General features: G+C 39.6%; 1 protein-coding gene across 1 annotated transcript in view; it reads left to right on the top strand.

Annotated features, from left to right (window-relative positions):
- The window catches only part of BAALC (BAALC, MAP3K1 and KLF4 binding), a 104,950-nt gene extending 83,094 nt beyond the window's left edge, over positions 1 to 21,856 (top strand). Inside the window, exon 2 of the mRNA XM_027850010.1 lies at positions 20,796 to 21,856. Coding sequence (XP_027705811.1) covers positions 20,796 to 20,878 — 83 coding nt within the window. The 3' untranslated portion in view covers positions 20,879 to 21,856. The remainder of the gene's footprint in view (positions 1 to 20,795) is intronic.
- The last annotated feature ends 1,221 nt before the right edge of the window (positions 21,857 to 23,077 follow it).

A 23,077-nucleotide genomic window follows, 5' to 3' on the forward strand; every position in this document is an offset into this window, starting at 1 on the left:
AAAACCCCAAATGGGGTCATGAAGAGTCAGACATGATTGAAAAATGACTAAACAACAACAAAATGCAGCCCAAGCTCACAATAGCTCTTTTGGCTGCCATATAACAATGTTGGCTTGCATTGACCTTGCCACCTTCTAAAATCCTCCAAATCTTTTTCATATGATCTACTATCTGATCATGTCACCTTCATCTACATTTATGATGTCAATTTTTTGAACCAAAATGAAAGACTTTATCCCCATTAAACTCCATCTTATGAGATTCAGTTCAATGTTCTTGGGCCAAAATAAAATCCCTGGATGATTCCACTGCCCCAAACATCGCCTCAGGTTGATATTGACTCATCAATCACTATACTTTGGGTGCAGTCATTCTACCGGTCCTAAATATTTCTAACTGTGCTGTCATCTCTCCCATATCTCTCCCTCTTGCCTACAAGGCTAATAGGAGAACCTTTGTCAGGTATACTATAGCCCAGAGTGTGCTATGTATGTATTAGTTCATTTTCTCCCAGAGCTACATTAAAAAAAACCCAGAAACAAAAATAACTTACCCCAAATGGATAACAATGAAGTGAGTGAATGATTTATGTGAGTTCAGAACACAAAGCAATATTTCTTTCTTGCCTAACAAACCACCATTTGGGAGGTAGCTTGGTATAGTGGAAAGAGTTCCATGGTCTCTGGAGTCAGAAGATCTGGGGTTAAAATCCTGCCTCTGACACTTACTATCTGTATGAGACCTTGGCTAGGTCATTTAACCTCCATGAGCTTCAGTTTCCTCCTCTGTAAAATGAAAGGATTGGATTAGATGGTTTCTGAGGGTAAAAACAACTACAACCCTATTGCTGGCACTGCATCCCCAGAACATCAAAGTCAAACACTTTCTGTTTCTCAACTTTACATCAAGCTAATCATGCATGTGAAAGCCTCAAGCAGTCAATTTATTTCCTAGGATTCCAGATACCAAAGAAAGTGATGTAGCCTCATTGTTGTTCAACTGTTTTCAGTTGTATCCAACTTTTCATAACCCCATTTGGGGTTTTCTTGGCAAAGACACTGGAGTGGTTTGCCATTTCCTTCTTCAGCTCATTTTACAGATGAGGAAACTGACGCCAACAGGATTAAGTGGCTTGCCCAGGGTCACACAGCTGGTAACTGTCTGAGGCCAGATTTGAGCTCAGGAAGAGTAGTCTTCCTGATTCCAAGCCTGGCTCTCTTGTCTACTGCACTGCCTAGCTGCCCAATGTAGCCTCAGCTCAGTACAACAATAACAATAACACACATGTTACATTATAGTTTACAAAGTGTTTTCTTCCCAGTAACCCCATGAGGTGGGGAATGCAAGAGTTATCATACTCATGTAACATACATATGAGAAAAATGAGACTCAAAGACAATCAGTGAATTGCCCACAGTGACATAGTTACCCATTTTGAAGGGACTAGACTCAGATTCAGGTCTTTTGAATGGGGTTCCAAACTAATCTGGATCTAACTCTAATTTGATTCAATATAACAAACATTTATTGATTAAATAGTGCCCACACCAGTCATACTCACTTCAAACCTAGATTAGCTTATGACCCTCAAGACTACTTTGCCATCTTTGCTTCCACTTCCTCCTGTCTCCCACTTTTCAACTCCTTTTTAAGTGTTATCTTCACCCATTAGAATGTAAGCTCCTTGAGGGTAGGGGTTGTCTTTCTTTGTGCCTGTATTTGTATTCCCAGTGCCTTGCACAGTGCTTGGCATATAGTAAGTGCTCTATCCATCCATCCATCTATCCATTCTACTTATCTATTAAGAGTCTACAGTATGTAGAATCTTTTTCTCTGGATGCAGGGAGTTTTGAGTTTTCTTTCATAGATATCTGAATTCACTTACTAGATCTGGAGGCCATATTTCCTTCTGTTACTGTTTTTCCTATTGATTTATCTACTTATGTTCAAGGTCTTAGAGATTTCTTCTTCCTGAAATGTTTGACACTTTCAATCTCTTCCTTCCCCCTCCCCCACTTATTTTCCTTTTCACTCACTTTTTGACTCCCTTCCCTCTGATTGTGGTTTCCTTTGGAGCTGAATCTCAAAATGTTTCAGCCTTCTCCCACACTTGGCAATTCACAATTCTCCAGTCTGGGGCTCTTCCCCAACTGACTTTTGCATGGTCAGAAGTGGCCCCAGTTGGATGTGATGCTCTTTCCCTCAAGCTTGGTGGACTGCTGCACAGCTCCAAAAATGTCTGGTCCTTGTGACTTGTCCCACTCCCTCTGTTCCTTAGATCTCTGGCCTTGCTCCAATAATTCAGAACCTGCTGATGGCCTGTTTTCCCTAACACTTGCAATTCAGGGCTTTGCAGCACTAGTGCCACTGGGTGGCAGCCCCTAGCAGGCTTTTGCTCTTGAAGGACTGTGGCCAAGCTGACTGTTGAGGCCTGAGCAAATATCCATAGCCTGGAGCCAGGATCTGTATGGAACTGAAAAGAAGAAGGCAATGAGGTGCAGGGGGTGGGTTTTCATGTAAGCCTGTGTTGTGTCTGGCCATGAGTGCTAGTGTGACCTCACTGCCAGTGGCATGGGAGGTGGAAGAGGGGTGCTGAGTGAGCTCAAGATCAGTGAGTATCAGTTCTTGGATTTGCAGGGATTTTTAAAAAAAAATTCTTTTGTATTCTGGGTATCTGAGATCATGAAAACAGTTGACATTGCTTTATCTTTGGCACGTAATTTCAGTTTTGGAGATATTAGAAAGGTCAGGGGGTGGGAGAAAATGTCTAGTCCACCATCTTGTTGCTCACCTGACCTGGAAGTACACCTTTTCACTTATTTTAAATAGAAGAGGTGGTATTTGAATTGGCCTTTAAGGAATGAATAGGAATTCAGCATGCTGAGTAGACCACTGTGGAGAGTGCAAGGATTGGGAAGGAAGGGTGGAACATTCTAGTCATAGAGAACAATAATAGCAAAGATGCCAAGGGTAGAAACCATGTAGCATGTATAAAAAACAGTATGACTGAAGCATATAACAACAAAAACAACAACAATTATACATAGCTCTTTAGGTTTGCGAAGTGCTTTACAAATATCTCATTTATCCTCACAACAACCTTGGAAGGTATTATCCACATTCTACAGATGGAGGAAACTGAGGCAGATGGAGATGGAATGATTTGCCCAGGGTCACATAGCCAAGTAAATGTATGAAACTGGATTTAATCTTAGGTTTCCTGACTACAGGTCTAGCACTCTATCCATTGTACCACTTAACTGTCCAATAATAGTTATCATTTATGTCGCAAGGTCTGCAAAATGCTTTGCATACATTATTTCATTTGATCCTACCAAGGACCCTTTGAGGAAGTTGTTTGAGAGAAGGCCAAAAAGGTTGGATTACACCAAATGTGGAGTGCTTTGAATATCAGGCTAACAATTTTAAATTTTAATCAGCAGGTAATAAGGAGACATGGACATATTCACAAATACTCACAATCACTTCACCATTTACCACTCTTTATAGGCACATCCAAATAAGGCATCTACCTGAGCACTCTTTTTTTCCCTTCCATTCAAGGATTACTGGGAACTCAGAACTATTTCAATCAGATATCTTCATCTGCCAAGGCATTGTCATCATAGCTTTCAGAATTATGATTTTGCTCCAGAAGACTGGGCACTAGGACCTCTCAGACCAGCTAACTCAAGTAAGAGTTAACTGCTTCTGCCTGGACCTGTAGCCCAGTGATATCAAACTCAAATAAAAAAAAAACAGGGGCCATTAATCTGTACATAAGGATCCCTGTTGGCCTCATATTAACTTAGTTTTAAAATAAAATCTATGTTTTATTGTACTTTTATTTATTTTGTTAATTTCCCAATTACATTTTAATCTGATTCCCTCTGGTTTAGGTTGAAAGTTTGACACTTCTGCTCTAGCCAACTCTCCCCAAACTCCATGGGAAAACAGAGTCAGGTCCCAGGGTCTGTATTCAGGTGTCCTTTCACCCTCATATTCACTTATCTAGCATTTTATGCCTACTCACCACTTCCACACTCTCTGCTTCCATAAAATCACTCAAACCAACTCTTGGCTTACCCCCATCACAAACTATACCCAAAGGCTGTATCTTATACTACCGTGCCAAACAACAATCTGTAGCAACAATACTTGTGGGCAATGGCTTGAATGTTACACCTCTCTTGTACTGTGATTTACCTTCCCTCAGTATTCTCAGCCCTAAAATAGGAAGCTACCAAAGAATTGGGAGCAGTGGAATAATATGGCCAGGTCTATACTAGGAAGAAGATTAACCAAACAGCAGTTTAAGGGATAGATTAGAAGGCCTGAGAGTGAAGGGTGGGGTGGGTACCTGTAAGGATGTTATTTCAGTGATTCCAGGGTGGTCATGGGAACCTGCAGTAATGGTAAGCAAGGTTGCCTTCTTTGGTACAAATCACCAAAAGCAGCTCCTCTGTCTGGAAGGGGGAAGGATCACCATGCGATTCGCATGACTTTCTTGCTCTGTCATCAGGCTCTCGGCAAAATAATGAAGCAGGCAAAGGTGGGTCCCTCAACTTTTCATTCTGTGTCTTGCTGCACCCAATGGCATTTCTCCCACTCTCCACCTCCCCACTTTCCCCTATGGTAGATATGCTTGTCCATGCTCCTTTCTTCAAATATTTGAAGAGCTGTCATGTGGAAGACAGAAACTTGTTCTGCTTGGCCCTGCAGGGCAGAATTAGGAACAGTGGGTGGAAGTTGCCAAAAGGCTAATTTTGGCTTGATGTAAGGAAAAAATTTCTTAAGGTTATAGCTATCCACAACTGGGATGGGAAGTTTTAGGAGGGAGTGGCTTCCCTATCAGTAGATGCTTTTAAGCAGAGGGTTAATGATCATTTGTCAGGGATTCTATTGAGTGGATTACTGCTTAGGGAGGGTTTGGACTATGTGATTTCTGTTTCTTTACAGCTCTGAGATGCTGAGATGCTCAGGTGCTCAGATTCAGAGAAATGCACTAGCTAGGGAGATCAGATGACAGATGTTTCACTCTCACCTGTGACACCTGTTACCTGTGAACTTGTGCACGTCATTTAACTTTCTTGTGCCTCAGTAAAATAAAGAAGTTAGGCAGTGCCATGCATAGAGGACTGGGCCTGGAGTCAGGAAGTCATCTTTCTGAGGTCAAATTTGGCCTCAGACACTTATTAGCTGTGGGACCATGGACAAATCACTTAACCTTGTTTGCCTCAATTCCTCATTTGTCAAACCATCTGGAGAAGGAAATGGCAAAGTACTCTGGTATCTTTGCCAAGAAAACACCAAAATGAAACGACACAACAACATCAACCACACCAATAACAACAACAACAAAAATAAGGAAGCCCCAGGGTCCCTTACAGCTCTAGACAACAATGATTGCTAGTATTTAGATAGCATTTTGAGGTATACAGAGTCCTTTACAAATGTCATTTCATTTGATCCTCACAACAGCCCCAGGAGATAGGTGATATTATTATTCCCGTTCCCATTTTACATATGAGGAAACTGAGGCACAGAGAAGTTTAAGTAACTTGCCTAAGGTCACACAGCTAGTAAGCGTCTGAGGCAAGATTGGAACTCAGGTTTTTCTGACTCCAGGTCTAGCAGTCTTTCAACTGCACCACCTAGCTACCTTTCTGATGCTATGATCCTTCTCTAGAGGCAGTAGTGTTTATACAATACAAATTTCAAGTACTGAATTGTCAAGGAATTTCGGCAAATGAATTGTAGACAGTTGAAGTAAATTTCAACTCGTTTTAACCTTTCTTTGTATCCCTGACACATTAACACAGTGCCTAGTACACAGAAATGCTTGTTGATTGACTGATTAAAAGACAAGTGCAGTCTTATTCATGATGCAGTTTGAGCAGGTTAAAAGCAGGAAATTATCCTTTCAAGATGATTCTTGTTCTTTTCCTTTAGGCCAGAGAATCCTCTACTCAGTCCTGTCATTGTTCTTCTGAATCCTATTTCCATCTTCCAGCTGCAGTTTGAGCTAAGGCCATTCACTTGTTTTTGAGGCTCTGGTCGTTTCCTCTTGGAGCCTCAGGTATATTCCTTCAGATTGCTGGCTGAATCTGGAATCAATAGGAGCCATCTTCCTCATCCACTCCACTGTGTCCTTCCATCGTAGACCTTTAGAATCACACTTTCTCTTCATTCTCTCTTTCTGTCCATCCCCTTTGATGTAAGCTTTGCACCCAGACTATACTCTAATCCCCAGAACCACAGGTTTAAACCTCCAGGACAATTTTAGTATCACAGATACTAAGGTAGAAGTCACTTAAGATCCACTCCTTCATTTTACAGATAAGGAAAGTGAGACCTAGAAAGGTTAAATTACTCACTCAAGGCCAACAGGAAGCAGAGTTAGTGGAAGAGTCAGGATTTGAATCCTGGTCCTTTGATTCCAAATCCAGGCTTTTCACCACTGCATCATTCTGCTTCCTTGGCTGATGACTGTTTTCTCTTCTTCCTAGCTAACTTCTATTTCTTTAGAATCATAGAATAATCCAATTCAACCGCTATCTAAAGAATCTTTTAGAGAGCTGTGATTCTGTCCCCCCAGCGTCACCAGGCCACCTAGATACTATTTACCTCCATGCATCAAGGACCCAAATCCCATACTACAATAGTCTTATCTGAAGATTTGAAACATATATTTATAGAGCATATTAAAGGTCATGAGCAACATCCCCATGTACCTATTTTCTCTGTCTCTTACCTTATCAAAACTCGCCCCTCTTTGTCCTATTCCCTGAGGGACCTGCTCACTGCTAGATGACAAGAGTGCTAATTGATAGAAAGAATGTTGATTTAAATGGGCTTTCATAAATTGAGGTTGACAGTCACAGAAGAAAGTATTAATGAGAAGAGATGGGCAAGTTGAGACACGAAAGTGCCCAAGCAAATAGAAAGAAAAGATGCATAGCTACCTTTGCTACATGTATAGCAAGTAACTATGACTCTTAGAATAGAAAGGGTGAGAGCAAAAGGGGGAGGGAGAGAGAAAGACTTAAAGGAATTCAGTCACAGAATCATAGATCTCCAGTTGGAAAGGACCTTAACAATTAATAATTGCAGAAAAGTTGCAGGATATAAATTAAATCCATACAAATCACTAGCATTTTCATATAAAGACCAAGAAATCCCAACAGGAAGAGATAGGAAGAGAAATTCCATTTAAAATAACTATAGCATATATAAAATACTGTTAGACTACCTCCAAACACACACACAAGAACTATATAAATACAACTATAAAACATTCTTCGCAGAAATAAAGACATATTTAAATGTTGGAGAAATGTTAATTGTGCATGGATATGCATGGATATGCTCATGAATATTTAATAAAATGGCATTTATAGCTACAATAATTAATTTATTTAATGCCACACCAATCTAATTATCTAATCTAACTATGACTACTTTTTAGAGCTAGAAAAAATAATAAAATTTATCTGGAGGCACAAAAGGTCAATGGTCTCAAGGGATATAATGAAAGAAGAGTGAAAATGAAGAGGGTTTAGAAGTACCAGATTTCAAACTATACTACAAAGTAGTCATTCTCAAAACAATTTGGTATTGGTTAAAAAATAGAGCTAGAAGAGTAGGACAAATTAGGGACACAAATAAAAAGGCAAAGAAACATATGAATGCAATTTTCAATAAACAGAAAGACCTCAGCTAATGGGTTAAGGAGTCACTTTTGGACTCTTCACCCTGTGCTACTGCTGCTAGGAATTTTGGATATCAGTGTGGAAGAAAATAGGTTTAGACCAACTCCTCACAACTCATACCAAGATAAATTCAAAAGGATGTATGACCTAGATATAACAAATCACAAATTAGAGAAACAAGAAAGAAATTACTTACCAGATCTGGGGGGTAAAGTTCATGATCAAACAAGTGATAGAAAGGATCACAGAAAATAAAATGGATAATTTTAAGTGCATAAAATTTTTAAAAGTTTTTGCATAAACACATCAAATACAGCTAAAATTTGAAGAAAAATGCTTGCTGGGGCAGGGTAGAGGCAAATTTCCAAAATACATAAGGAACTGATTCAAATTTTATAAGAGCCATTCCCCAACAGATAAAAGTCTAAAGATATGAAAATGTCATTTTCCAAGTAACAAATACAAACTGTCTATACTTATATGAAAAAATGATTCACATTATTAACAAATAGAGAAATGCAAATTAAAGTGATTCTGAGGTTCTACCTCATATCCATCAGGTTGGCAAAGATGGAGAAAAAAAAAGAAAATGACATATATTGGAGGGGATGCAGGAAAACAGGTACCTTGATACATCAATGTGGGGTTGTGAGTAGGTACAATCATTCTGGAAATCAGTTTAGAACCATGCACGAAAAGCTACTAAACATTGCATGCTCTTTGACCCAGCATACTATTGTTGCATGTTCCAAAGTGATCAAAGATTGTATGTACACAAATATTTATAGCAGTTCTTTTTGTGGTGACAAAAAACTGGAAACTAAAGAAATGTCTACTAATTGAGGAATGTCTGAACAAATTGTTGTATTATGAGTGCGCTATTGTGCTATAAAATATGAAGAAACAAATGGTTTCAAAGTGCCATGAAAAACTTTCAAGAACTGGTACAGAGTGAACTGAGCAGAACTAGAGAATAGTTTATGTACTCTGACATCAATAGTATAAGAATGAACAATTTGGAAGATTTAAGAACTTTGATTAACTAAATGATTATAACTACGCTTCCATAGGGCTGATAAAGAATAATGGATTAATATGCAGAGTAAGAAATGCATTTTTGGACATGAACAATGTGAAAATTTGTTTTACATATCTGTGCTCATGTGAAACAAAGATTCTTTTTTCTTTTCTTTCTTTTCACTGAGTTTGGGGAGGTGGGAGGGAGGAAAAATGAATGGTTAATAATTGAAAATAAAATTTAAATAAAAAGAAGATTCAAAGTCATCTAATTTCAATGACCTAATTTAATAAATAAGCATACTGAGGCCAGAAAGGTTAAATGATTTCCTCAAGGTCACAGAGACAGTACAGCTAGGTCCTGATTAATGCAAATAATGAATCCCATGAAGTGGTATTATTATTCAAATAATGAATTATTCAAATTTCATTATGTATTCATTCATTTCATTATTCAAATTTTAACTATATGAAGTAATAATTATGTGTTAAATATGGTAATTAGTTCCAGCCCAATAAAAGCATGCAAAGAAAAAACTTTTTAAAAAGATTAAAAAAAATTTGTTTATTAACATTACGTAACAGCAAAGGATATGAGAAAAATGTATTTCTGATTCAGTTTTCTTACAAAGCAATAGAGCAGTTATAGAAAGCAATTTTTTTAAAATTACACAATACATACCTAAAGATAAGCTTACACTTTTTGATATGGTGAAAACACCTTCCCTTTCTCTAAATCTGCATACATAGATGCTGATAGGTGCAAAAACCTTTATCCTCATCTAAGTGAATTTGCTTGCTCACATTCTTATGCTATGAACCAAGTGCAGTTGAATGACTTTAGGCTCTATCTAAAATCATTACTGCTTTAAATGTGATAATGTTTTCCTTGCAATATTTTTTCAACAGCTGGGCTAAATAACTTGAAAACTAGTCTTCAAAAATAGCTTTAGTCACTCAAGCTTTCTCACTTGACTGCCAAAGAATTGGAAGAGATCAATGGATTTTGAGACCAATAAACAAACATTGGTTTTAATTAAAAATCCCCTTCTGTGTTACCTCCCAATAAAAGTGTTAGGCAATCCTTAGATATTTTAAATCCAGGATGGGTTTTTTCCTCTTTCTTAGGAATGTAAGTTCTGGAAAGCATCCTTTTCCAGAATAGACTGCTTTATCTACATTAAAAATATGTTGATGAATGTATTTACCTTCTTCTTTGATTATTTTCTTCAAAACATCAGAATATTTAGCTGCCACATCCTCATCTGCACTGGCCATCTCTCCAGTAATTTTAACATTATGATACTGAACTCAATTTTTAAAGCACTGGAATCAACCAACACTTGCAGCAGAAGTTTCTTCACTATCCATTTCATTTCCATTGTCTTTCACTGTCCTAAATAGATTTGAATCTTTTGTCTGAATGGCAGCTCTGCTAAAAGGAATGTGGTTTTCATTGCAGTCTTCAATCCTTACAGCTAAAAGACACTCCATCTCTACAATTATAACACTCCTATTGCTTGTAGTTGTTTGTAAATCACAAAAAGCTGGTGCAATTTTGCCTTTTTCTCTTATTTCTCCTGTGTATCTTATAATATTATGGGCCATAGATTCAGGCATTCAGACATCTTGTTCTTCTTTTGAGTTACTATGACCACATTTACACTATTCAAATACACTAAATTTTTGTTCTAATATTATGATAAGCCTCTTGTTGTTGTTCTTCTTTTTCTTCCTCTTCTTCTCTTCCTCCTTTCTCCTCCTCCTCCTCTTTCTTCTTCTTCTTTGTCTTCGTCTTCATCTTCATCTTTTTCTTCTTCCATGCTCCAATATGAAGTATTCTTTCTTTCAGCCATTTTGTTAAGGGCTCTTTAAAAATCAACACAGCTGTTGGTAGTATGGCATGCTGCAGCACATTACATTCACCTTTCATGAGGGGGAAATTCAGACTGATGATGTAATAGCATATTAAAATCCTGATCAAAAACCATCTCATTAATTGAATTTTGACTCACCTTAAATGCAGCCTGGTATCATTTTATAATCACATTAAATCAAATTTTGTAGCATTCAAACTCACATTAATCTCAACCACTGCAATTGACAGGGCTGGAATTATGAACCAAGGTCCTTCAATTTGTTCAGTATTGTGCCCATTGTACCACAGCTATGGTCTCTGAAGAGGCTAATAGAGAGGGAAGGAAAAAACAAAAGAATAAGCCTCATTGAGAGACAAAATGTTGGTCTTATTCACATACTTTAATTAACCCAGAGATATTCCCATTTGAGGGCAGCTAGGTGGCGCAGGGGATACTAGCCTTTGGAAGTAGGAAGACTCATCTTCATGAGTTCAAATGTGGCCTCATACACTTCCTAGTTGTGCGACCGTGGGCAAGTCACTTACCTCTGTTTGTCTCAATTTCCTCATCTGTAAAAAATGGGAAACCCCTCCAATCTTTCATCAAGAAAACCCCAAATGGGGTCACTAAGAGTTAGACCCAACTAAAATGACTCAACACTTGCACTTAAGAATTTCTTGTCAGGAAGGTTTTGCTTTAAAGATACATGAAAATGACTTGAAGCTCCCTCTGAGTGTGTGGGGGTGAAGATCGAGAGGGTTAGCAATGAAAAAAAGAAACTTAGCACCCCATGACTTTAGGATCCACCTCCTGTATGTATGTGTGTGTGTGTGTGTGTGTGTGTGTGTGTGTGTGTGTGTGTGTGACTAATACAAACTTGCAAAGTTGACTAGCCCTGTCCTCAGGGAAAAAAACCCAGATTGAAAGATCAAAGGCACCTAAAATTAGATTTCTTCTAACTCAACCAACATCAGTTAATGTTCTTGTCATTGTGCTAAACTACAAAGATAAATCAAAACAAACAACAGTCCCTGACCTCAAGGAGCTTACTCCTATTTCTTTGTATTCTCCTCAGTGCATAGTGTTCTGCATGTAATCAGGTACTGATACTGAATAAATGGACAGACTAGGAAACCACCTCATATGAATCCCCCAACTTCTATAAAGCCAGAAGTCCATTTTGGAGTGTAAATCCCAGGGCATCTCCATCTGACAGGCCTCCAGAATAAAATCATCAGTGGCATATTTAAGACTAAAGTTCAGAGTGATCATTATTCTGTCTACACAATTTTTGTGCATGAAAATTTCCAAGTTGTGCTGAATCAAGGCAATCCTTTGACCATCTGCCTCCTGTGCTGGACTTGTTGATGGCTCCCAGAATTATTTCCATCTTGGCCTTTAGTAGTGTCTAAGCCCTGCCTAATGAGGCAAATAAGGCTGACTCTTGTTTGAGCTGCTAAGATCAAATATTCCTCATTGACTCTGTGTTAGTGCCTTGAAAATCCGCGAAGCAGTGGCAAAGAGATCAGTGGAACCCAAGAGAGAACTGAGGTTTGTTAAATGTTTGTCTCCCTTTAATGGGACTAGAGAAGTGGGAAAAAATGATGTGGAGTTTGAATGAACAGAGCTTCTTAGGGTTTGCCTTTTAGTCATTTGACTAAATCCAGGATGAGTTTTTTTCTTTCTTTCTTAGGAATGTAAGTTCTGGAAGGCATCCTTTTCCAGAATAGACTGCTTTATCTACATTAAAAATATGTTGATGAGTGTATTTACCTTCTTTTTTGATTATTTTCTTCAAAACATCAGAATATTTAGCTGTCACATCCTCATCTGCACTGGCCGTCTGTCCAGTAATTTTAACATTATGATACTGAACTCAATTTTTAAAGCATAGGAATCAACCAACACTTGCAGCAGAAGTTTCTTCACTATCCATTTCATTTCCATTGTCTTTCACTGTTCTAAATAGATTTGAATCTTCTGTCTGAATGGCAGCTCTGCTAAGAGGAATGTGGTTTTTCTTGTAATCTTCAGTCCTTATAGCTAAAAGACACTCCATCTCTACCATTATAACACGTCTATTGCTTGTAGTTGTTTGTAAATCACAAAAAGCCTATCTGATTAGTACTGGGACTGTGTGACTCACATGAACCTGGATAGCACAATGAGAAAGGCAGATGGGGCTCCCAAAGCAAGCAGGAAACTAACAAGTAGTCTGCAGCTCTGGTCTTGGTTCATTGTGATTCTGGCAGACGCTTTGTCAAATTGCTTTAGCCTTTGTGACCTTGACTGAAAGTAGCCTCATAATTTCTACCTTTCTCACAGGGAGGTTGAGATAATGGGTCAATCCTCAGCATAATTGAAACACTATCTCTAAAGCTCACAGGACACTCAGGTAGAGTAATGCAAACAAGTAGTATTCACAAAGTAACTTTTTTTTTCCTGAATAAGTCTCATCTTTAGGCTCACCTTAATAGGAACTAAGAACTGAATAAAAGACTGATAGAAACTCCGAGTTTTAAAGGAATCTCAGAGGTCATTTAAGGTAGTCCGTACCTGTAAAGAAATTCCTTATATGATATCCCCAGTGACTAATCACCCAGCCTCCACTTGAAGACCTATGGGAATAGGAAACTCATTTCCTGAGGGGGCAGCAGATTTCACTTTTGGATAGCTCTATGGATCCAATTGGCAAACCTTTCATTGCCCAGTCGGAGAAGATGGTGGGTGAATTACCAAGAAGGAACATAACTCCTCAAAGGATCACAAGTCAAGCAGTTTATTACTGACAGGCATGTGTGTAACAAGCGTATGGCTCTCCAGCCTGAGGGCCCCATGGGCAGAAAGGCAGTGGTGTGGGTGTACTGTGAGAGTATACTCCAGTGGAGAGCCCAGATCTCTGCTCTTATATCTGATTCTTGTTGTTGGGCATCTTCACAGGGAACTGAGAAGGAAGGATACCTTGGGGGTGGTCTGAACTCCAAACTCTCTGCCTCTCCCTTATTGACCTTGACAAGAGCATTGTGATTAGGAAAGTGTGTTAACCCTTTATTTATACAAATAAAGGGATTGTGATGATTTATTAAACTGGTTATGATAAGTAGAACTTTGCATCCCTTGACTAAATGTAGCTAACTAAACCTATATTGGGTACATAGAAACTTTTAGTGCATAGGAGAGTCAATCAGTGGTCAAACTTGGAGTCACTTCTGTCAGCCAGGGCCTAGCTAGGTGAGCAGTAGGGCTACATCACAGGGAGGTAGCCTAGGAAGGCCATGCCAAAAGGAAAAGAGCAAATTGTGAAGAATTTTTGAATGCCAAGTAGAAATTTGTATTTTGATCCTAGAGGTAATAGGGAGACATTGGATTTTCTTATTTTAAATTTTCTTTTTATTCTGAACTAAAATTATCTTTCCAATTCTTTGTTCAAGGGGTTTTATTTAATTTTTCTTATCTCTTGTTTCATTTCCCTAAGAATTCATATATACCTCTGGATGTTCACATAGTCCTTGCGGGAAATCCATCTTTTTCCTTTGTATCTCTGCTAACAGTTGTTATGGAGTTGGATTTGCAATATTTTTTTTGATACCAGATGATGTTTTCTTTGATTTATTCCTGTCTTCAGCTTTTTCCCCTGAATTAGGGCTTTGGCCAGGGTCAAGCTCTGGACCCTGCTTCACTCTTGGGTGAGATGACCAGCCCTGCTTGGTCTTACCATGGGTCTCCCAGGTTCCTGCACTAACCTCCACCCCTTTAGCTCTTTGGTGTTTGGAGTGCTTCAGGGCCCTCTTTGGCATGTAGGATATGAATGTTAGTGATCCCAGGGCCCATGCACCTGGTCTGTTGAAGTCTGAGTGCTGTGGTACTCTGTTGGCTGGACCACCATGTTGGTTGCTGCCTGCTTTTCCACTCCTGTGGCTCCTAATTCTGATGATCCTATGGCTTTCTCAGGTGAATCTTCCACTCTTCCTATCTCTAGACACAGACCACTACAGGATCCAAGTGTTCCTGGGAGGCAACAACTGTGCTTGTGGTGGCTTTGCTATTAGAAGTCTCCAGTTGACCTCTTGTGCAGTTCTGGTGTGGAAGATATCAATGGAGTATCTCAGTGGTTTATTGATGATTATTTGGTCTGGTATAAACTTCAGGGTTGCTGGAGAGTATGGAGAGTATGTGGTTGCTGAGTGGTCTACTTCTAGTACAAAAGTCCAGCCATTTGGTCTTACTAAGCATGTGGGTGACATGATCTGGTTCATATAGGCTTTAGGAAAAATCACCTTAGCAGCTGTGTGGAGAATGGAATGAAGAGAGAGAGAGAGGGAGAAAGATAGAGACAGAAACAGAGAGAGAAAGAGACTGAGACAGAGACAGAGAGATGGAGAGATAGAGACAGAAACAAAGAGACAGAGACAGATCGAGAGAGAGAGAGAGAGAGAGAGAGAGAGAGAGAGAGAGAGTTTTAAGGCAATGCAGGAGAACTTCATATTTTTCTTACTCTTCAGACTAGCTCTGCTCAATAAACTTTCTCAGCTAATTCCCATACTCATTCAATGAACTAAACTAGGGACTCTGTTACTAAGGACTCTTGAGTGTCTAAAGCAGGTTTTATTTTTTTTTCTAGGGTTTTCTCCACTCTTTATCATTACATGATGCTATATATTTGATTTACATTTAGAGGGCTGCCAAAGTATTCACGTAGTCTCTGCCCTTCTGTTTCTGAGGTCAGTTCTAGAAATGCAAATGCCAGCTTCCTTAAGTCTGCTCTCCATCATCAAATCAAATATTCTTGGTGTCTTGCCTCTTTGTTGTCTTACATCTTAAATTTACAGATTAGCTTGATCTTACTAAAACATTGCTTTAATCATTTCATACCCCAGCTCAAAATTTTCCACTGTCTCCTTAATGCCTAGAGGACACATTCCAAAATCCTAAACCTGGCATTTGAAGAGCCCAAGGGGTAGCAAAATCCTTCAGTTGGGTGTGGTGCAATCTGTGAAGTCTGGGTAAGGCTGATAGCATCTGGATTTCCATTTGTTGAGGAGAAAATTAAAGAGACCAAAAGGATTTTACCTGAAGTCCTGAATCAGAATTTCAAAAGGATATAAGAAATCATCTGGTCCAACCCTACTCCTCTCATTTTACAGGGGAGGAAACTGAAGCTCAGAATAAATGAATTAAAAAAACATTTATTAAGCCTTTACTAGTGTAGGCACCATGTTAAATGCTGGGGATGAAATACAAAAAATGGGGTTTGCCCTCAAGGAGCTTACATTCTAACAGAAGATAATATATGGGGAATTGTGTATAGGGAGGGGTGTTTCAGACTGAGAAGTCACTGGGATAGTGAGTGGAGTAAAGGGGAATTGATGGTGTGCCCTTTTCAGGAATGGTAGTGTCAATTTGATCTTGCCCTAGATCACTCAGTGGTTGAGCTAAAACTAGAAACCAGTTTTCCTGCCTTTCAGTTCAGTATTCTGCTAAGTTCATCCTGACTGAGTCCAAGCTTACACTGAGCATTTAAGAAAGAATTTTCTCTGGAATTTAGTAAGCTGGGTAATTGCCTTCTGAACCATAAGAGAAACAAGCCCATATAGATTTGGGGCTGCCAGGGAGTTACTGTTTCCAATTTGGCTTCTCCTGTGAAAGGATGGCTGGAGAATGATTTTAATGAAAAAGTTCAACCAAGAGTACTAGAAAGTGCAGATCCCTGGGGCAGGAAACCTACAAAAGTAAAAAAGCAAACAGCAGGAAAAGGAAGGGCAGCAGTGAAAGGCCACTAAAAGAAAGATGGTGCACCACTGACCTTCTAGAGACTTTCCACTAAGCTCATGGAACTTGAGGATAGTTAAAAACGACCTCCAAAGAGAGGACGGTATGGAAGAGGCACCACTGATCCCTGCAATGGGAGCCACAAAACAGAGGAGCAGCCAGTAATTTAAATGAAGTAACACTTTTTTCCTTGGCCCTCATTAAAGAAAATAAATCACTAAATTAAAGGGTTCAACTGCTGCTGGGAAACCACACCAGAAAGGAAAATACCTGCATGACTCAAATGCCCTAGGCACTTGAGGAAGTTATATATTTACCCAGAACCTTTGGCTCTTAGAAGCCCAGAGCACTTTTCATTACCTCAAGAACTCTGAGAGCATTCCTTAAAGAAGTGACCTGCATACACTAGGGTCCTGCAGCTTTTTCTCCTGCTCCAGCTTTGTACTTGAAATTATAATTAGCTGGTTTCTGCTAAAGTAAAACAACTCAATTAGCCTCCCTCCACATAACCCCTAGTCCCAAAACGCATTGATATGGGATTCTCTCCTTAGTGGTAGAGATCTCTCCAATTCTGGCCTGTCTACCCTTCTGGCAGACCCGGGCTTTGATTTCCACCAATTGGGAGAGAGGTCCATACCAATGGACTTTGGGACTGGGGGGTTATATCCATCTATAGATTGCTAAGACAGAAAAAGAATACCTTATAGGCACCTTAAAAGTTTCCCAAGTTTCAAAACAAGCCTAAGAGGGAGAAACCTTGGAGTAGTGCGCAGACAACTGGCCTAGAGAAAGGAAGAACCTGGCAATGTTCAGAGCCTGCCTTTTACTCTACACATAGGTAGCTTGTGACCTTGAACAAGCCTCTAAGATGAATCATCTGCATTAGTTGAGAGATTTTCCTTCTCAGGAGTTCCCTTTATTAATGAAATTACAGGGTCTGGTCTGCAACATTAAATATGGTATAATTGTTTGTATAATATAAATGTTGGTAGCAGAGTGGAGAGAGCACTGGGCTTAGAGTCAGGGAGACCCTTCTTCCTGAATTCAAATCTGGCCTCAGACACTTACTAGCTGTGTGACCCTAGGGAAGTCACTTAACCCTGTTTGCCTCATTTTCCTCATCTGTAAACTACTAGGGCTTGGACTAGATAAATTCAAAAAATGCCTTCCAGTCTTAAATCTTTGATTCTAATAGCATTCACTTGGACATAGCTTGCAAGACATCTTCACTTGTATTGGGGTCAGTTGCTGGGAATCAAAGGAGCTTTCCAGAAGTAGACTGAGACAGTCACCCCTGTCTCACATGATGAAGTGGCCTTCCTCTCACCAAGGGTAACTCCTCTCCTTGCTCAAGCAATACCATTCCATCCAATCTCCTCCAACAGATGGCCCCCTCTGTCATCCCCTTTTTATCACTTATTTTGAATCTCTCCCTGTATATTGGCATATTCCCCGCTGCCTGCAAACATGCCACCCTCATCCTGAAAAAAAAAACCTTCACTTGATCCTTCCATCCTCCTATCATCCCATATCTCTTCTACCCTGTGTAGTTCAACTTCTGGAAAGCAGTACAGGAGGGGAAGGGAGGGAAAGGATACAACATGGAGTGTCACCACAGTCTCTGGCACCCATGTTCTTTGGGTCAGGACATGAGCATGGTTGATGAACTGGGAAATTAGGTGTTTGAGTGCATGTTCATATGCATTGTATAAATGGCAAGACATTTCTGGCATTTAATGTCTACATATGCAAAACATAGGCAATCCAATTGATATCACATTGGCAATTATGATCTGATATTGATTATATTCCTTAAACAAGTGTTGACAAGTACCCTTGCCTTGTGTACAGCAGGCCCTTTGACAACTCACAAAGGATGTTTAAGTCATTGTTAGTCACACATTTGAGTTATATCTTTAGCCTTGTCCTTTGAAAGGGATAACAAACACACTACTAAGAGAGAGAGTAGAGAAGGGAGAGGGAGAGAGAATAGAATAGAATAGAATAGATATACAGATAACAGAAAGGCTACAGAAATCAGACTTAGTTCCCTGGAACAGAAGCCTATACATGTTACACGTTTCCCTTTTGGGGAACTTAAATGGCCTCAGGAGAGAAGAATGAATAGTTCTTAGGAGAAAAGGAACCACAAGGCCACAGAACTGACAGTGACTGGAGGAAGTGAAAGAACAACATCAAGTTTCTGACCAAACAGAGGAGCTCTATGACCAGAGCCAAAGGGAAACGAGGGACAAAGCCATGACGTAAAGAAGAAAAACCAGTCTTTGCTGTCCCGCACTACTGTGAATTATGTGCACTATGTCCATAGTGGAGGAAAGGAGTCGATTCTTTATTATTCCTAATCTCTTGGAGGATCCTGTCCCTGGGCTAGTTCTATTTGTCTGGAAGATTGCCCGGGAGAGATGGGGTTCACCAGAGAAAGGAGAGTTGTACTGACTATTTGTAAGCCTAGGTAGGAGTCCTTTCTAGTTTCTGACTGGTGAAATATGAAATAAAGCCTTTCGCTGTTAGCCTGAAAGCTAGATGTGAGCTATTATTTGATGTTTATCTATGTATCTCTCCCTCATGACCACCGCCTCCTCAATACATTCTTTGAGGGCAGGGACGTATTTTTTTTCTTTGCAACTCCACAGCCTGCACCACGATGCTTGTTGAAATGAATTGAATACTAGAATTTCAGGGCCAGTGTCAGAAAAATGTTTGGGTACTGACCTCATTCCTATCCAAGTAGATGAGAGATGTAGTAGTTGGGACAGTTCCAAAGCAGATTTGCTATTTGCAGATGGTATTTCTAACATTCTTTGACAGGTTTCATTGTCGTACTATCAACTGATGGAAAATTTAAATCTTTAAGTCTTGGAGCTGGTGGAAGTTACAAGGAGACAAATTTGGGTTAAATGTGAAGCTAAACCTCTAAGCTACTAGAATTAATCCACAGTAGAATGAATTGCCTTGCTATGTAGTAGTATCCCCCTCACAAAAACAAGAAAAACTTGGAAGACCATTCTTCAAAGATGTTGTATGGGTGTATGGGGGGAGGGAGGGATTCATTTTTAGTTATGAATTTTACTAAACGGATTCTGATTTCCCTCTCACCTTAGAGACTGGTTTTAAGCAGATTCCTTATTTAGCAGAGAAAAACAGTGGTTTACAGATTCAGAAACAGCCTCTTGGCAAGTCCTAGAGTAAGGATACTGTGCCTCAGATAAAGGTTGTATCCTTTTTTTGGGGGGTGGGGGGCTAGGCAATGAGGTGAAGTGACTTACCCCAAGGTCACATAGCTAATAAGTGTTAAGTGTCTGAGGCTGGATTTGAACTCAGGTCCTCCTGACTCCAGGGCCAGTGCTTTATCCACTGTGCCACGTAGCTGCTCCTTTACCCTTTTATTTTAATGCTCCACCAAGAATCATGTATATATATGTGTATATATATATATATATATATACACACACATATATATGTACACATATATATATATATGTATGTATACCTGACCTTATTAATGCATTTTTCATAAAATGGGAAAGTATGTGTTTACAGAGCATTTTTATGAAAGGAACTGAAATTGATTTATTGTGTGTACATATGAGGATGATGCAATTTTAATCTTTCGCCTGTTAATGATGCTTCAAGAGTGTGAAGTTTTTTCTTGGTTCCTTATTGACCCTGATATGGCAATTTGAGTGAATAAAGAAAAAAACAAACAGAAAAAAATATTGCAATCTTTAAGCAAGCTTGGAGATTATGAATTAACATTTCAGTGATATAGTCAAGTGAGTTTTGCCTTAGAAAATACACACTGCCAATCACTGGAGCCAGTTTTCAGTAGGTATAATCTTTGCTGTCCGAGGGAATTTAGCCAGGTGCTCTCAAGAATGGCAATTAGCTGATTCTGAGCTTTTAAAATTTAACAGCTGAAAGCCAGTCAACCAGTATGCCTAGACAATTTTGTGTGAATGTTGTCATCAATCAATCTTATTTTAAAGAAGTTGATTTGTCTCTTCCCTGCACCATTGAGTAGTGTTTGTTGTTTTTTTCCTATTAATATCCTGGCCCAACAATACTCAGTAGCCTGAGTGAGGAGAGGGTCTAGCTTTCACTGGGAAAGAAATGCTATTTGGGTAAACCTAATGCTGTTTTCTCCATGGTGTTAACTGACTGACTCTGGGCTGAACTAATGAATTTTTTTCTGAAAAGCTCATGAGGTGAAGTTACTTCCAGAAACTGAGTTCTAGGTGGAGAACATTGCTTGCTACTTATGTCCTAATCTATTTCACACACACACACACACACACACACACACACACACACACACACATCCCACCCCATGATACCCTTCAAAATATTAAAGAAGGAAGGATCTTTGGCTGTTCCCCAGTGGAGGTATAACTTAATGTTGTAAACCTTTTTTAACAGGTGAAAAAAGAACGCAAGCAGATGTCAGCAAGAGAAGTCACCATCAATGTTACCCAAAGCATCCAACAAATGGACAGATATAGAAGAATTCTGAAGAATTGAGTGAATTAGCCGTGTTTTCAAATCAAAGGGAGGATGGACACTAATGTCATTTGGCAGTACTTTGCTGATCTCTCCAGGGAATTTAAAGAAACATGGATGTCCCTAATTGAACAGACTAGATTGCTGAGTGCCTTGGGTTACTTTGCATCTCTTACCTGGCAGCAAAGATCTGCCATCAACGTTGGGACATTCACTGAGCTGTGTGTATCTAATGTGTTGGCAGAATACTCCTACATGACAATAAACTGCTAATGGGACATTTGATTTTTTCCCCCCTCTCTCCAGGCTCTCAAGTGTTCTTCCCCAAGTCTGAGATTTTGGAATTGCAGTGGTCTGCTGAAGCCACAGGCCACTTTTTGAAAAGGAAAATGGCAGGGGAAGGGTGTTACAGTGGGGGAGTTATTACCCAAGAGCAGCCATTGGATAATTCTGGGCCATCACACCAATGGTATTTTTATACCTGTGTTCCAGTACTTTCAGCATTTCCGTTGGCTCCAAAGCTGGCCTTCCTCCAACCTCCAAAGGGAGAAGCCAAGAAGTAGGAAATTATCCATTTTGTTTTTACTGCCTTGCTTCAGCAAGGGGGTAAAGATTCAGATCCATTCTAGATGTCCCCTTCTCCAACAGGGAAGCAGCCAGCCTTTGGTAGGGGGATGGAAGACATTTCCAGTGTCACGACTCCAATACCAAACAAGGCCTATACAATCATTGGCTTTCCACCATTCTCCTACAGGAGGTGCCATATCAGCCCCAAGGAGTAATTGCAGAGTATGAGGCCCACCTACTCATTTTGGATCACTTGGTACAACAGAACTCATCTTTCCTGTTCATTAAGTCTGTATTCTTCCACAGGATCAGAAGAATAGAAAGAACACTGGGTTTGGAGCCAGAGGATCTGCTTCAGATTCCACCTCTAACACATCTTACCTATGTGACCTTGGGCAAGTTATTTCCCTCTCTGAGCCTTAGATTTCTCATCTATAAATGAGAGAGTTGGATGAAATGGCATATATGGTCCCTCCCAGCTCTAAAGTTATGAACATCATCTAGAGCTGGAAAAGACCTTATTGGTCAATCATATCCAACCCACTCACTTTATAGGTAAGGAAACAGAAGACTAGAGATATGAATGACTTGCTCATAATCACACAAGTTAAGAGGGGGAGGGCTTGGATTGGAACTCAGGTCCCCTAACTCTCCACACCCAGCACTCTGTCTCCTGAGAACCCTTGTTCTCAGGACAATTATATGATATCACTAAAAATGACTAATCAAGGTTATTCATCACTCACATAAAGTAAGAAACCAAGGAACATTTCAGTGGCACAAGCTGATTCCCTTCCACCCCTCCCCCACTGCCTTCTAGGTAAATAACATAAAGCAGATCCCAGGGATTATGTCATCTTGGGACCTGGGAAGTAATCATATTAAGAAGTTATTAGAATAATGTGCATTTACTCTTCTTAGAAAGTTTATACAGTTAAAAACAAAACCTTTTGGTAGACAACTATTTTCTAGTTTTTTTTTAGTCCTCTAAAATGATGGAGAAATGTGTATATTTAGCTGAAAGCATTTTTTCCCCACCAATGACATTACATGCTTCCCTAAACTGTGTAACACACCTGGGATCTTCCTAAGGGAGAATAACGGTTCTTTCGTCAGCTGCTGTTTAAATAAACTCAATTTTTAGCTGAACTAGGCAATCTGGTGGTGTGTGTTTATGTAACCTAACCCAGAGAACAAACACATGCAGGTGAAAATGCTGTTAGCCAATTTGCCTGTCATTTCATTGCTCTGGTAGGCCTCCACTGAAGCCAGGTGCACACTGAAGCTACAAACTCCTTTTGCAGTCAGTGTTGAGAAGACTGATTCAGATTCTAGGTATGTAGATCCCAGCACTTCATAAGGTTCCTACCTTCAAGATCAATCAGTACAGTCACTGCCCCTCTCGCCTGACAGGTGAGGAAGCAGAGGCCCAGAAAGGTGAACAACTTGTTGAAGGTCATCCAGTAAAGTCATTTGAGCCAGGATTTGAACCCAGCGCCTCTGATTCCGGATCCAAGGTTCTTCCTACCGTACCACACCACACTGACTTATGGCACAAAATGAACTGGTCTTAGTACTTGTAACTAAATTTCCTATTTAATTAGATCTGTGCCTTAAACTCTAGACTCAGATCT

Source organism: Vombatus ursinus, unplaced genomic scaffold (assembly GCF_900497805.2).
Source record: "Vombatus ursinus unplaced genomic scaffold, bare-nosed wombat genome assembly UNPS02008961.1, whole genome shotgun sequence".
NCBI classification, from domain to species: Eukaryota; Metazoa; Chordata; class Mammalia; order Diprotodontia; family Vombatidae; genus Vombatus; species Vombatus ursinus.